Source organism: Rattus norvegicus, chromosome 6, assembly GCF_021556685.1.
Source record: "Rattus norvegicus strain SHRSP/BbbUtx chromosome 6, alternate assembly SHRSP_T2T, whole genome shotgun sequence".
NCBI lineage: Eukaryota > Metazoa > Chordata > Mammalia > Rodentia > Muridae > Rattus > Rattus norvegicus.
In genome coordinates, this window is record NC_141539.1 from 104,830,179 (window position 1) to 104,847,383 (window position 17,205).

General features: G+C 42.9%; 1 protein-coding gene across 14 annotated transcripts in view; it reads left to right on the top strand.

Moving 5' to 3' along the window:
• Rad51b (RAD51 paralog B) overlaps positions 1–17,205 on the top strand; it is a 536,958-nt gene that overhangs the window by 374,137 nt on the left and 145,616 nt on the right. For all 14 annotated transcript variants that reach the window (XM_087554290.1, XM_087554282.1, XM_087554280.1 and 11 more), the window contains 1 exon segment: positions 220–316. In XM_087554290.1, coding sequence (XP_087410416.1) covers positions 220–316 — 97 coding nt within the window.

The following is a 17,205-nucleotide window of genomic DNA, read 5'->3' on the forward strand; positions in this document are numbered from 1 at the left end:
ATCCACCAGCCATAAGCTGAGGAAAGCCCACCTACTTCTGCTTTCTGGGCCTTGAATAGCTACAGGCCCTGCCTGAAGATATGCTGGTGAGGGTTCAGCAGGGGTTTGCCTACCTGGCATATCACTCTTCTCCTAAACCACAGCCTGCCTTTTGATGGCTCTAATAATTAATTTGGTCTTCTCTCTTTCTTCTCCCTTCCCCCTCCTGTCTGTTCACAGGTTATCTTGACGAATCAAATTACGACCCATCTGAGTGGAGCCCTCCCTTCTCAAGCAGACCTGGTGTCTCCAGCTGATGATTTGTCCCCGTCTGAAGGTAAAGGATCTGTCCTGGGGAGACTGAAACTTGACACTGACTTACAGACTCCTGCCTCCTGTTGAGAGCTAGGAGACATGGCTGGCTACTGGACTCTGGTCAGTGCTGCTGCCTGGAGCCTGGTGATTTAGGCTTGGACATCTTGCAAGGCAGCTGATCTATTCTTGTCTTTGGCTGTCTCTGAGTTTCCTTTGAGGTATCTTCATACCTATCCATCATGCCCCCATGGATGGAGTCTTGTTATCCCTCTGCAGTGCCCCACTTACCAGTTGCTGACTGTTTCTGAGACCGATACTCCAGCATCTCCTTTCCTGGTGGTCCCGTGATGACCTCACCTTTTCTTTGTACTGAGCTCCTCTGGACTGTCTAAAAGTGTGCAGTCGTTCCATGTGCAGGCAATGTGACATTCCCAATCAGCTTTCCAGAAGAAGTATGACAAAGTCTCCACGGGGTGAATCCACCCATTTTCTCTGCCACCTCCTAGCTAAGGTCAGACTAGCTGGGAATTTGAAGGCAGTGAGCCTTGAGTAGTTGGGGGAACTACATCAGCAGCCAAAAGGTGGTTTCTAATTTTGTTGGAAGTCCTCCCTTGACATTTCTGGGCTCTTCTAGTTGCCGTTGAATTTGGGGTATGGCACTATGGGCCTGAGTAGACATACACAGTCCTTCTAGTCCATTTTCCCTTTCTACTTTCTGAGAATTGGTCATGATGGAAGACAGGGGACTTTCAGTCCTGGTGAGGCTCCTGAGTGCCTGGCCAGGTAGGCTTCCTGGATCAGCACCACCTTATTCTCAGCCTGGAAGCCCCATGTGTCTGCTTCTTGGTGTTGTCTTTAGAGTGAAAACTTCCTTCTTCCCAAGCAAGACCTTCAGGCTCCAAGACTGCCTCTTGAATAGAGAAAGTCTCCTGGCCCATACAATTGGTCTCGCTCTCTTCCTCCTCTATGCCTTCTCTACCTTCTCAGCTATGTAAAGAAATGCTCTAAGGTTAACTTGGTAGATCTTTCTTTCTGCTTCTAGAGATTAAATTTAGGGCCACATGCATGTTTTAACAGCAAGCCCTTTACCACCCACTGGAATAAATCCAGCTTAAACTCCTGGATTCTCAGAGACACACACTATGCTGTATTCTTTGTGTCTTCATCTTTTATCTCAGTGACCAAGAAAGGTTGTAGGCATACTGTGAGCAATAAGTAGATATTAAATGATTTCCAATGAAGATACTGACTCTGCCATGTATGTCATTAAAAATCGTTATGACCACACATACACACACACACACACACACACACACACACACACACACACACACACACACACACACCCCACAGGCACCACATACATAATATACAAAAACACACTCAAATACCATATATGCACTCATCACACACACAATACAACTACATAATATACAACGTGCAAACACACACACACCTACAATATATGAACACATCACACATACACACAATACATATATACACATTATACACAAACATACTCACAAACCATACATGTACACAACACACACACACACACACACACACACACACACACACTTGTTCAGCTCTGAGGAAACCGGAAGAAACTATCTTCCTTCTTTATTTGGAAATAAGTGGATTTCTTTTTCTTAGTTTCCTGCTTCATATTAAGGAAAGAAGTAGAACAAAATGGAGGGGGAAGAAATGGCCTCGGACTCTAGTGTAACGGCAACAGGAAATGATAACAGCAAAGGGAGTTCCTAACTCCTCCTTAGGTAAATAACTCTTCCTGACTATGAAACCCTAGTGGGATTGAAGCAGTTGGGGGTTTGTTGGTTTGTTCTGTTTTTTAAGATATTTTTCTTGTATAGCTGAATAGGTAAAGAGGACATGGGAGTGTTTTTCTCAAAGTCTAAAATGGAGTTACTTACCAGCAAGTTAAAATGAACAGATTTTGGCTGGGGAAAACACTTGCCTAATACTCGTGAGACAGTGACAGTCTGTCCCGAGAACTTCAAAGAGGTGGGGGTCATTTCTTAGAACATTCATTCCTGATCAAATATATTGCAATGGTCCCTAAGTTCCTATGAGAGAGGTGAGAAATATATGGCACAAGATAGGATAAACTGCTTGTGGTTTCAGTCCTTTACTTGGTCACCGTTGCCTATGCGCTAACTAATGCCCATGGGCAAACTCTTCGCCACTTTAGACATTAGTTTCTTCTTCTGCCTGATGTTAGTTTGAAGAAGTACAGGATTGCTTGAGTCTCTTGCAGTCCTGACTGGGTGAGATGGGTCTGCAGATGGGAAGCACCCAGCCACGGGTGACTCTTCTGTTTCCCAGAGTAAACCTGTAATGGATTTCAGCTGCAGAACAGAGGCCCTTGCTTAAACAGTGTTCGCTTGAAAACAGTTGTGGGGTGAGAGCATGCAGCCAAGAGCAGCCAGCAATAAAATGATCTGGGTTGACCTGAGAAGAGCACCCAGCGGGGGTTGATCCGGGAAATGAAGTCCCTTCTGCTCTGCTGCAGAGAAGGGAATACAAGTGACCTGGTCCAACTGAGCCAACTCTTCTACCCAAGCTGATCCTGTGCTATTAATATCTGCCAGCTGCAAGCCCAGAGCATCCCCTGCTGAGATCAAAGGAGCCCCTATCTTAGCTGGAACAAGGTCATCTGCACAGGGCTATAAAAGTAAGTCCTGGCTGGCTACAAGGATGGCTATGGGGGAGGAGAAGTCAGGAGATGGGAGGCACTCTGTGCTCCTTTAATCTCAGCTGACCAGCTGCTGCCCTCCCTGTGTTTGTGAAGTTGAGAGTTCTTTGTTTTTGCATTGCTGCCTCTGCAGTATTCAATTTGTGCCCGGGTTGTTGTCTGGATTAAGCACACCCAGTGTTCACAGTTTGGGTCCCCAATATGAGTCCCTGCATTGGGGTTTCATTCCAGTGTTGAGTTACACAGCTCCGAGGTAGGAAGGCCAAAGAGGGAGGAGTAGACTCCATAGGCCAAGGCCTTTCCCAACCTACTCTTGCCCTACACAGCTTGTGTCTTAGGAAGGAATAGGAGGGCACATTCAATCACTTGGTGTTTTGCAGCCTGCCTCTCATGAACTATCTCATTAACTCAAGAAAAGAGAACTTTGAGGGTCCATGCAAAGTCATCCCAGCCCAGGGTGTGTCTCACTCTCTCTGGGTTGCATACACTTCTGTTTTGTTCATATGGATGAGATACAAAGAGAATAAAGGACAGACAACCCAGTAACATATATGGAGTAAGGAAGAAGCAATATAGAAAGAGGAGTGTGTGTCAGGCCTGTCAAAGTGTTCACGAGAGCAGCCTCAACCATGAGGTCATTTGCCTCACTCTGTAAATTAGATTAAAATCCCACGGGTGGGTTGATCTTTAGACCCCCTTACTGTCTTAAAATAACATCAGGGCTGGAAAAGACTCCAGGCTTGTTCTATGGGCTCATCATTTCACAAATGAGACCAAGTTAAAAAAAATAACTATTTTTATTGTTTTATGTTTTTTGTAATTCTAGGCCTGAGTAGGTAGTAGTGTCATTCAAAGCAGCTGTTGCAGGTATTGTTCTACTGGTGAAAACCCTGCTATACAAATGATCAGAGATCGTTCAATGGTTATTGCGACTTTTCTGATCCTCAGCTCTTGCAGTTCTTCCTTGTAGTGACTGAAGAGACCATGGGTTGCTGGACCTTAGCCACAGAGACTATCTTTCCCCGTATTGATCATTAGGGAAAGATCTAATGATCCAGCTGCCCATAAATGCGTAGCCTATTCTGACCGAGTCCTCATATACTGTGACATGGTAAGTGACGTTGTTGTGTAGTAGTAAGATTGGAGCTCTACTCAACTCATGCCTTTAACTTGCTCTCTTCTGATAGTTTGGGAGGGTAGCAGTTAATTTTCAATATGGTGACATGTCAGGCCCACTTGAGGAGTCCCCAGGGTCTTCACGGGATGGAAGACATTACTGGGCTGCCGTCCCAGCATTCTGGCATCTGGCGTGTTGGTATCATCTTATCTCTGTTAGTAGTCTTTGGTTGACTACGGCACATGGAAAGTAAAACTTGAAAGTGCATGGAAGGGTCAGAGGTAGAACAAAAGGAAAATAAAATGTGCTTCTCACCAGAACCAAGAGTGGTTTTTAGTTTTAGTGCTGGAAGCCTTTCTATTCCTGTTTCAGTCAAGGGAATTGATGGCTGATTTCATTTGCAAGAGAAAGTATTTTGGGATTCAAATTCCCTAACAAGCCACCCTTGCGAAAAGCTGGAGTCCATTTGAAAGATTATATGCAAGTGTGTGTGGCTTGTGTGTCTTTTAAAATAAATTTAGCAAGCAAAAGCAGCTCAGAATGGTTGGGGCGAATCGGGGACTCGTGGTTGTGAAAGAAGCAGACTTCAAAGCGTGGTATGAATTCTCTAGTTTTATTTCCACTCTTGCTTTCCAGCTGGCTCTGCTCTGGATTTACTGCAGGATGTTTGAAAATGCGGCTCCCTGCTAATCTCAGACAGTTGCTGTGATCAATGCTTTCTTTCATTTCCGATAAAAAACACTGGTGTTTCTGCTTAAATTGTGTGTACTTTCAGCTTTATTATTTTAGTTGTGATTTATTGTTCTGCATTACCCAAATTTGTAATCCATTAACCACAAATTTTGGGTGGGTTGGTCAAGTTAGCCAACTCTCTCCACATGTTAACTCCAAGGCCCTTCAGAGTTCAAGCTCACACTGGCGTTCATAGGTTTGTGTAGATCATGTAGACAGGGATATGGGTGGGGCAGGTTCATACCCACTACTCAGGGGTATGGTGCATGGCTGAACTTGGTGCTTTGAAATCATCAGGTGTCCCTGTGTGATTTTTGAGGTTAATATTAACAATGGTTGTCAACAGCATTTAATTAGTATTTCCATAGTACTATGAATTGTCTTAAAATGATAAATGTCTTAATCCACCTCAAGCAACTGGAGCATGAAGAAGAGAAGGAAAGTGCTCAAAGGCCACACCATGAGTGGAAAGGGTGGTGCCAGGGACAGGAGTCACCATGTTTCCCATGAAACCTTAGATTTGAACATCACAGCTTCTTAGGAGTGAGTTTTGGATAAAGATATTTAAAGGACCCAGTTTTTATTCCAAAGCCACAAACATATGTCAACACACAGGGTGTTTCATGTGTTTCTCTTCACAAGGGCACACACATTTGCCCACACCACACATTCCCTTCATTCTATAATCTACAGTGCTTGACTGTGCCTGTATGACGTCCAGCAACTGTTTAGATGCCATGGAAAGTCTAATTTATAGGAAAAAAAAGATTAAAAGCACACAAAAAATGTGTGGTGTTTGGCTAAAGAAAGTCTAAATATTGTGTAAGGCAGGAGAAACTGGAGTTGAGAGGAGATTGGCACAGCCTACAAATGTCAGAAAAGCCATAAATCTCCAGAGGGAGGAGAGCCGAGTGAGGGTTCTCTGCAAGGAGGCCAAGGGGGCAATATAACCATGACTGAAAGATCAAAGGAGAAGGGAGCATTAAAGCCAAGCACTGGGAAGTCTGATTAGCCATGAGCTCTGGACTCTTTTGGTGAAGGAACACAGTCAAGCACAGGTGTAAGATAGCCACACTGGATGACAGTCAGAACAGTCTTTGGATAGTTTTGTGAGACCTGGATATGTGGGGGTTTTGTTTTGTTCTGTCTTGTTTAAATGTTTAAAATTATATTTCTTTATGTTTGTCTGCATGCATGTGTATGTGTGTGGCACAGTGTGGTACACACATGTGGGCGGGCCAGAGAAGAACCTGTGGGAATTGGTTCTTTCCTTATATCATGTGGGTCCCCTGGATACAGTTTATCACCAGTCTTGGTGAGCCCCTTTTACCCACTAAGCCAAAGTATAGACTTCGTTTTGTTTTGAGATAGGTTTTTTACTAACTAGCCCAGGTTGGCCTTAAATTTGAGATCCTCCTGCCTCTGTCTCCCAGATCCTAAGATTATGTATCATCACAGCATCTGGCTCTGGGATAGGTGTTCTGAAAGTACTTCCCCTTATTCTCAGTTCCTTTTATCATCTAGATTTTATTATCTGGTTTCCCAGGTCTGCACATGTTTTCATTAAGATCTCAAGGTCAAGATGACTGAGGGGTCACCAAAACCAAGCGTTGTCGCTTGCCTCCATGCAGAGGTAACGAGCCTAAAGAGAATGGTATGATCCTGGAGGATTTCCAGTTGGAAGGGATCTCTGAGAAAATATCCTTATTGGCCATCAACATAGAGAGTTCTATACCAAGGGTGGGGCACCAGGAAGTCAGATTGATGGCAGAAGGGGAAAGTAGCTGATTTGTTTAGTTTGTGTTGTAATGTGATATGAATGCTTTCAGAATGCATTTACAGAGTTGACTGGGATTAGGCGGAGTGTCACAGTATCCAGTGAAGTAGTATATCCTAAGCACAGCTGAGACAAACTCTGACGTTGGTTCTTGTGTTCATTCCTTCCAGAGCCATGTGCTCAGAGAAGATGGAGAACTCCCCTAATTAGATCAGCTCTTCATTAAAAAAACATACGGAAGTACTTGCATTTCTCCACTAGAACCTTTCCTCTCGTGGTTCTTGAACTTTAACTAGAGAGTTTATCGATACACACGTTCCTGGGCTTCTACTCCTAGAGTTCCAGTTGATCTGGGTAAAAAAAAAGAAAACAAAGAATCTATATGTCTACAAAATTCTGAGCCTTTGAGAACAGGATACTATTGGTCCAGAAGTCACAATTTGAGGTTCACTGCTTGTTCGGTAAGTCTTTATGGGAAGCATCTCCAGGATCAAGACAGCTGTGTTTTCATCTAAATTCTTACCAGTGGTGCTTCCTGTAGGCTGGGATAGAGGAGACAGTAGATGGTCTTGGGACTCTTGAAAGTAAGAAAGAAGGCTGCTAAAGTTCACCTTTAGAAGGCAAGCCCATGAATGTGTGCTGCCAGTATTTATGGACCATGTACTATGTGCTTGGCTTTGCTCCACCATTATCACATAGAATCCTTAAAGGAACGCTACAGAAAGACAGCATGCATTGTCCCATCTCACAAAGGGCCTAGGACTTATGTGGCAGCAAAGTTAGTTGTGGAGCCAGGACTACACAACCCATAGAGGCTGATTCCAAAGTTTACATTTTAATCTACCAAGTTCTTCTATAAAGATTTAATTAAGATTCTCTTAATCTATATGCAATTAGAAACCAAAATGTAGCCAAGTCATATGGGGAATCAGACATACCGAGACTTCAATCATTCTATTTACTTTTTCTTGGCTGTGCCTTGGCTTTGCATTGCCTTGATCTTATGAACGGGTTGGTCCAACCGACCTGCTACGTCTATGCAGCTGTTATCCTTTCACCCAGTGAGTTGGAACTAGGAAGTCTTATGACAAATGGAATGTCCAGTGCTCTGCTCCTTGTATGAGCACCCATGAAGTGGGGGAGGTTCCCTTTATATAGACACAGCATAACATCTAATGGAGAGATCTTGCCCAGTCAAGCAGGTGTTTGGGTAAGTTTGATAATAGGGCTGTACATTCTTTTTGTCCTGTCCCCTCTCGATGTCCTCTCTTTTGAGAGTTTAGTCTTAATTACCTATTATGAGCCCATGCCTTTAAGCAATATACTGTGATAAAATAAAATAAAATAAAATAAATCATTGTCTTTCTAGCCTCAAACAGCTATCTGGCTCCTCCTTGACCCATTTGTTTGTTTGTTATATGCTTATAACAAGCCCTAACGTTGTTTTCATGGGGAAGAGAGATCTCTTTTGTTTATCCATAATTCACTACTTAATCTTAATTATTAATTGTTTTCGATGTGGACCCTAACCTAACTCTAGAAGAGCCGGTTGTCAGCTGAGTCACTGAAAAGCACACACTGTAAATTCTCTATCCATAAGTTATATCCTTGCTGTGATTTTAAATAAGCTGGAGCAAAATTACTATCTTTAGGAGAGGTTCTCCAGTTATGAGCTAAGTGTAATTTGTGTGTGTGTGTGTGTGTGTGCGCGCGCGCGTGCGTGTGTAGAGAAGTTGTTGAGTTGATTTTCTTAATTATGTCTCCATTAGACTCATAAAAACCAGCTAAGAGAATCTGTGTTTCCTAGCAGTATCACTTCTAGCTATAAAAGATGGATAATAGCAGTGTGGTCAGGAAATTAATGGAATAAACTGTTTTGATTTAAAATATGATGTATAAATGAATGAAGCTTTAAAAAAATGTCAAAATAAGCAGAGTATGAGGCTGCATGTCTATAATTTCAACATGAGGAGGCTGAGGCAGGAGGATCAAAAGTTCAAGATCTTCCTGGGCTACTCACCAAAGACTGTTAAAATAAACAATCATGAAAATGACAGGATAAAATTATTTTTGTACAAATAATATATTCCAATGACAACAAATGACAAGGAGAAGGTGTTTCCCTAAGATATTTATAACAGGCATACAATTAGCAATTGAAATCTTCAAAGGTCGAACTCAGGAAACAAATGTCAGTGCCCGAGTGGCTCAGAACACCACGGATAGATACGAAGCCCAGATCCAAAGGAAAAGACTGCTTGTTCCTTCAGGGCTCAGACTGAACCCTGGGAGAGTAGCTTTCTCTCTGAGCTTCTAGCACTAAATTACAGTAAGCCAGCAAGAAAGTCCTATGCTTGAGTCACTAAAAATATAAGTTCCATGAGGGTAAGACTTTGTCCTCTATTAGGTCCCCGCAGAGAACACTGACAGGAAAGGGCAGGTATGCAGCAGATGTCTGGTGAGTGGATGAGGTACCTACAGGCAGAAGGGGAAGAGTCTTGCTCAGACATTTAGGCCTAAGGCATGACACAACCACTGGAATTTTTAATAACTTCACACATGTGAACGCCCCCACATTCCTCAGTGTGTGTTAGATGAAGGGCATCGGGGAGCACAGAGAGAGGACCAGACCAGAGAGGACAGGAGGAGGACTCTCACTCACACGGGGGCGGAGACTGTGGCACTTTAGTTTGATGCTCTAAGGATATTTATTAGACCACACTAATGATGCATTAGTTCTGGGGAAAATGCTCCGGTCCCTGCTGATCAGGAAGCTCACAGGTAGTGATGTGTGTAATAGATTAGTAGAAAAATTGGGTAAAATTTTGTTAAAATTTTTAAAAAATTAAATATAAAAGTTTTAAAAGATTTGGTGTCAATGATGGCACAGGTTTGGGGAGATTGTGAAGTAAATACATGAAACTCCTGGCTGGGGGATGGGCTGTGTAAGAAGACTATAGCAAGAGGGAAATTCAGATGGACCTTGAAGGGTCCTTAAGAGTCCTAGGAAGAAACTGGTGCTCCTTTTTGGTGCTCCAAGTAGAGGTTTAAGAAGGAAAAAAAAAAAGAAGAAAGGAAAGGAAATAGGAGGGAAGGAAGAAAGAGAAAGGAACTGTGGTGGAGTAAAGGAAGCTATAGACAGATGGAGACCCAACTATGAAAGATTTACAGGTTTTTATTTGTTTGGTATTCATTTATTCATTTATTCATTTATTTATTTATTTATTTATTTATTTATTTATTTATTCATTCATTCATTGCTAGGCTGGTACCCAGCCATCGTAATAGAGCCATTTTGTAGCTGGAAGATATTTCTCAAGTAGTAATTTAAAGACTAGAAATGATAGGAACGAAACACAGGAGCTCTCATCTCGATCACTTTGGGGTAGAGCGTCTTAGTCAGGGTCTCTATTCCTGCACAAGAAGCAAGTTAGGGAGGAAAGGGTTTATTCAGCTTACACTTCCACATTGCTGCTCATCACCAAAGGAAGTCAGGACTGGAACTCAAGCAGGTCAGGAAGCAGGAGCTGATGCAGAGGCCATGGAGGGATGTTACTCACTGGCTTGCTTCCCCTGGCTTGCTCAGCTTGCTTTCTTATAGAACCCATGACTACCAGCCCAGGGACGGCACCACCCACAATGGGCTGGGCCCTCCCCCTTGATCACTAGTTGAGAAAATGCCTTACAGCTGGGTCTCCTGGAGGCATTTCCTCAAGGGGAGGCTCCTTTCTCTGTGATAACTCCAGCTCCTGTCAAGTTGACACACAAAACCAGCCAGTACATAGGGATAGCCCTAGCCTAATGACAATAGAACCTCTTGGTATACTTTCTAAGGTCCTGAGTGGCAGGTCTAGTTTTGATTTCCCATCTTGTTGGCTCAGGAGAGATTCATCTTATACATTAGGCTTCTGAAAATGTCATGTGAGCCTGACATGATAGTTCATGCTTGTTGTTTAGGAGTTGGGAGAGGGAGGATGATCAGGAGGAGTTCAAGTTAATTTTGAACTACATAGTGAGTTTGAGGCTATAGGAGTACCATTTCACTCTCCATCCATTTATCAAAACACCTGTGGTTAGAAATAACATCAGAGTACCTATAATTCATTGTTAGGGTGTAAGAGAAAAAAAGCTAAAAGAGTTAAAGTCCTAAATGAATGCATAGAAATAAATACATGTATGCCTCATGTTCCTTTTTCTAATAGTTGCAACAGTAATGTCAAGTGACTGATATACACTAGACCCTGTACCAAGCACTAAGAAAAGCTCAATAAGTTTGTGAGGGTCAGTTTTTTTCAGTGTTGTGATCAAGCCTAGAATCTTTATGTTTTTTTCACTATTACACGTTTTTTTCTCCTTTTCTATTGTTTGAGAATTTCACACACACACACACACACACACACACACACACACACACACGCACGCACACAAAGTGTTTTAATCAAATCCACATCTACTCCCTTTCTTCTAATTCCTTTCCTGTCCTATCTACTGCTTTCCCTTCCCAACTTCATGTGCTCTTTTTTCTTAAACACATTGGGTCTACTTGATGCTGTCTGCATGTGCATGGGCATAGCGTGGGTGTTCTCTTAAAGTTGCATCCCTGCCTGTAGGAAACTGACTCTTCCTCTCCCAGAAGCCATCAGTTGCCAACCGCACCCCAGCTAGGGATGAGACTTCCTGAGCCTCTCCCACATCTTTACTGGGAACTTAACTGGCTTGAACTCAGGTCTTGTGCATGAAGTCATAGCCTCTGTGAGTTCATGTATGCAGTGGTGCTGTTGTGTCCAGATAATACTGTTTCACTGCAGATGTCCACTGCCTCTAGTTCTTATGGTCCTGCCTCCTTTTCCTCATTGATCCCTGAGCTTTGGAGGAAGGAGGTGTGCTATGGATTTCTCATTTAGGATTGACTATTCCATTCTTTTATTCTATGTGTGTTTACCAGTTGTGAGTTTCTGTGTTAAGTGCTGTCTACTACAAAAAGAAGCTTCTTTGATGAGGGTTGAAAGATCCACTAATCTATTGGTATAAAGATAAGAACTTGGGGGCAGTGTATTTAATGTGTCCATTTAACAGAATAATGAATGGTATCAGGTTCTACCCTAGGGCCTATGATCTAGCTGGCCATGGGGTTTTGGCTAGAGTTATCTGAAAGGAGAAAACCTCAACTGAGAAAAAGTCTCCATAAGATCCTGCTGTAAGGCAGTTTCTTAGTTAGCGATTGATGGAGGACGGGGCGTGGGGATGGCAGGGGGGACCAGCCCATTGTAGGCAGTGCCGTCCGAAGCTGGTGGTCCTGGGTTCTATAAGAAAGCAAGATGAGGGGTTGTGGATTTAGCTCAGTGGTAGAGAGCTTGCCTAGCAAGCTCAAGACCCTGGGTTCGGTCCCCAGCTCCGAAAAAAAAAAAAAAGTTAAAAAAAAAAAAAAGGAAAGAAAGATGAGCAGGCCATGAGGAAAGTGCTCTTCCATGGCCTCTGCATCAGCTCCTGCCTCCAGGATCCTGACTTCTTTCAATGATGAACAGTGATGTGGTTTAAGCTAAATAAACCCTTTCCTCCCCAAGTTGCTTTTGGTCATGGTGTTTCATCACAGCAATAGTAACCCTAACTTAAGGTTCATGCCGGTTACCAGGCATGAGCTTCATCTTTAAATCTAACCAGAAAGTGATTGGTTACTGCCTTAACAGTTATGTACTCTCTTGCCAAGGCATTCTATTGTAGCTCACAGTGTTTACAGCTGTGTAGGACAATTGATTACTTTCCTCCTTTGGTAGTTGAATAGGACCTTTCAGCACTAAGAAATCTAGTTGTTGGAATCAGGTAGGAGTAGGGACGACTTCCAGGTGGGTACCAGTTTGAGTTTTCTATGTCCTGTGACTCAGGTATGTAGTATCTTTAGCAGTAGGGTCTTACCATCAAGTTCCACTGAGTGATCAAGAACTATGACAATAGCCATTTTTGATGGGGGACTGTTTCTATTGAGTCACAGTTACCAACAATTAGAAAGGAGGTGATTTATCTGCCACTGGGCTTATTATTTGATAGCCTATGGAATCTGCAAGGCACATTGTCTTCTCCCTGCCCCAGTCATGGGTCCTTTTAGAGTATCCTCCTGGCCCTCCTTTCCCTTGGCCACACTAAGTGACACCCATTGGCCTTTTCGGGCTGTTTCGTAGAGTTCCGTCTTTACAAAGCAAGGTGTTCTATTCTCTCTTCATTCTGTGATGATGTGTAGAGTAAACACAGGCTGGACCACTCCTCTACAGGCATCTGGCACCTTCCTTGTCAGTTATTATTCTGGGTATCTGTAGCAGAATGCATTTTGAACCTATAAGCCGTCCATATTTAGCATATTTTCTGTAAAGCATTGTACAAACAACTGTGTGGTTAAGTTTTATAAAAACATTAGAAGTAGGACATTTGAAAAGGAGACAGATTTTACCATTCATTTCCCACATCTCACTGAGTAGAACGTGTACGTCTGGCATTGGGTCTAGTTCCAAAGTCTCCATGGTTTTTTTTTTTTTTTTTTTTTTTTTTAGAGAATTCTTTACTATCTCAAGAAAAGTGAGACTATACCCCAAATTCATCTGTCTGTCTGTCTGTCTGTCTGTCTGTCTATCATCTATCTATTTATTTTTGAGGTGTACATGCCACAGCATGTTTGTGATCAGAGAACAATTTGCAGGGGTTGTTTTCTTCTTCCACCATGGTGGGTTGCAGGGCTCAAAGACAGATCACTGTGCATAGTAGCAGACACCTTCATCCACTGCGTCACCTCACTGACCTTTAATCCCAAATGTGAACATTGGTTCCATCCATTCAATTGCTTGCTCATTAATCCATCCCTTCATTCAGTGTAGAGCACCTATAATAGTAAACTCTTACTGTTCAGAGGATAGGAAGACCAGTTTCAGCCTTGGCCCTTCTAGAACATAAAGGCCAATTCTAATGCTCAGCTTCTCTGTTTGGAGTCTTAGAATGTCTGAATACCAAATGAAGTCTGAGTTGGCCTGGTGCTGTGCTATAGTTGACTAATAAATAGAGAACGGCCTGATAACAGAGTTCAGACACATGCAACAATTATTGTTGTGTTATGTTGTACAGCAGCTAGTAAGTAGTCAAGAAGGAGGGAGAAGTTCAAGTCCAGTAGGAGGCTCAGCAGGAAATGAATGCACTTGCTGCCAACCCCTGACAATGGCATGGGCCACCGTCACAGGATATCTGAACAAAACGAAGACAGTCTCCTTGACTAGCATTTTGATTCAGTGTGTATGCAGTACCCTGATAGACTGACTGCCTTTGTCACTGGTCACATCCACTGGTAAAGTGGCAGCTGAAATTCAGTACGATGCTGCACCAAGAATCTGCCAGCCTGGTCAAAGTAGCTCAATGTACCTTACACCTGAGGTAGTCAACTCTGTTTTCTTGGATAGCTTCTTAATGAGAACCAAATCAGATAAACTATTGCTTGGTTCCTAGGCTCACTACAGACACAAACAATTAGTCACTTCCTGGTGCAGGGATTATGTCAGAGAACCTGGCTTCTCTATACTGATCATCTGGTTTCCCTGACCCTTGGGACTGGAGTTTGGAGTAACTATTGAAGCAGTCTTCAGAAAGCTTTAACCCTTGAAACTATAGCTGTTGATCAGCAGGTGTAATAAAAAAACTATTTTTGGCCAGGGCCTCACTGCCAACAACAGTTTAAGATAACTGCCAAAATCATAATTTATCTCCCCTCCACTCAAAGAGGTAGGAAACTATAACTTGCAGGCCATTCCTGGTGTTGTAAGCAACTTGTGCTCTTTTTTTTTTTTTTTTTTTTTTTTTTTTTTTGGAGCTGGGGACCGAACCCAGGGCCTTGCGCTTGCTAGGCAAGCACTCTGCCACTGAGCTAAATCCCCAACCCCGAAACTTGTGCTCTCAAGTTAGGTCCGTCACCTCCCTTTCCTGGTTGCTCATCTGCTACCTGGGTGAAATGTCAAAAGAAACCCCATTCTGTTGGCTGTTTCAGATTTTTCGAGAAACCATTTCCTTTATGGTGATATACTTCTCTGTTGAGTTTGGTGTGATTCATCCCCGATATGAATTAGTATGAGTCGTGAAGCTGATCAAGAGAAGGCATCTAAAATTAGTCCTGGCCTTTACCAACTCATATTAAAAACCATAGTAGGAATAGAGAGAGTGTAGTCTTGGCCCTTTGCCTACTGGTAAGCATTCTTACAACAGTGAGTGTACCTGCAGTTTGTGACAAGTACTGGGGACATCTTTGTTAACGCACGTTGGCAACACATTGCTTCGGGAAGGTGTGCTTCTATGGCTGAAGTCAGATTACATTCTAGCTGTCTGGGAGAGAAAGACGTTAAAAAAATGTGTATGGACCCCAAGGGAAGAAAATGGTATACCAGGCCGCGAGTCCCACCTTCAGGGAAGGAACCTAGAAGGTGGGAAGACTCATGAGAAAAGAAATGACTCTGTTGCCCAGTCACTCTTTTCCAACTACGTGTGGCTAGAAAAGGAAACCCAGCTCCCTTGGATTGGTTGAAAAATATTGATTTTTTTTTTCCCCTAACTGGAATTTGACAGGGTCAGTTCATGTCTGGGTTTTCAGCACTTAAAACAGGGCTCTTTTGTCTTGGGAGGCGGCTGGACTGGTTTCTCCTCCAGGCAGGTGCACAGAGGGCGGTTATTGTAGCTTGAAACACAAACACCGAGGCCCCGAGCTCTGATCCGCACACTCTCCGGCATGGCTCAAGGAAGTAAAATGAACAATGACTCTTGCAACAGGCAAGCACTGTAAATGCCACTCCTGAATGAAATATTTCTTAAAACTTGGTATCCGTAACTTGATCGGCTCTTAAAACTTAATTATATGTCAGGGGAAAGGAAGCCATTGGCTCCTCCAGCTGTCCAGGTTGAACAAGAGCACACAATGGACCATATCCGATTCGCAGCCATACTTAGGTAATCAGATTAATATCTCTTGAATTGAATTTACCCTTTTGATACGGACTCTTTCAGTTGGCTTGTTTCACATCTCAAATTTTGACAAAGCCGTGCGGCCTTTGAGTAAGTTCCCTGAAATCTATATGCGGGAAGCCTGTGCTCTTTGGGGCCGTTTTTGGGACGTGTACCAATTAAATCTGTTTCTGGCACACTTTTAATGGCATACTTTCCCCCCGAGTCAACAACTGCTCCAAAATCTGAGGTCATTTGTTTAATTTAAAAGCAAAGGTTATGGGACAACCATTGCAGGCTTCACAAGCCAAGTCCCTGTGGCTTTGAAAGGAGGGATGAGGAAGGGGAGGCTATATAAACTAGAGTACTTATACACAAAATAAGTTAAGTACTGTGTCTCTGTCAAGTGAGTATCAAACAGGGCTTGTCCACACCCACCCCACCAACCTCCTTTCCCTTTCTTTTCCAACCAATCCCTTTCTTCTAGAGCTTTCTCACTCCAGAGGGAGTTTCACACAGTTACTGTTGATCTCGTAGGACAAACATCTGGACTGGATTTTTGTCAGCTGGAGACGAGAGAGAACTGTAAATGATGAAGTGACTTTTTTCATCCTTATTAAATTTATTTATAGCCAGTCTGAAGCCAGGAAACATGCCTGGGTCCTTGATTGGATGTTCTCGAGGAACGCAGGGCAGATGGCATTTTCCTGTTGTTTTCTAAATAGTATCAAAGATAGCCTTACATAATTCCCAGCTCGGTCTTGTTTGTTTGTTACCACAAAGGACACATCATTAGGACATTTTGTGCGTCAGAAGGCTTCCACTGTGTTAGCTTATCCAGCATGCCTTCCTTTCTGTCAGGGAGAGAAGGAAATGTGCCTGGCACAGCCTTTGAAAAACTGCAGTGATAGAAAGTCAGTGTCTGGTTTGAGACATGAACCAGTGTCATGGGGAGTTCCTTGCCAGAGGAACTCAACTTGGGTCCTGTTCTACCTTTTCCACTTCACAAACCTTCAAATCTTAAGGCTGCCAAATCAAACAAAAACAAAAAACAAAAAACAAAAAACAAAAAAAAAAAAGGCTCATTCATTTTCTCATTACTGAAGATAATACAAAGGCTCTACAAGAGGTATTTCCAAATACTTTGTTCTGCCCTTAGACCATATTACTTAACAGTGCCTTAGGAGTTGTGTAGTTATTTAAGAAACAAGGCTTCCGACTTAGTCAAATGAAGATTTCTTGTGGGCCCTTTCCTGTACTATGACTTGAGACGATACTTTGATTTTTCTCTCACTGGCACTTGTAAATGTATTGTTTGTTTGTTTTGTTTTGTTAAGGCTTGGGAATGAGGCCTGCTACCCACAGACATTTTCTTCTCTAGAGTAGAGACCGGTCAGCTTCCTGCCACCCAAGTCAGCCATCCTCAGCATGAACAGTGGAGCCTAATATTCCCCATCTTGCTAAGGGTTAGTCTCTGTTATGAAATCGAATGGAAACCAAATGCACTCTTACTGGAAAAGCCGTCACTGATGCCCATTCATGGGCAATCCTCAGAGGGAAGACTTTTAGGAAACAAGGGGTTGTGTAGCAGTATCTCAGCTCCCAGGTTCC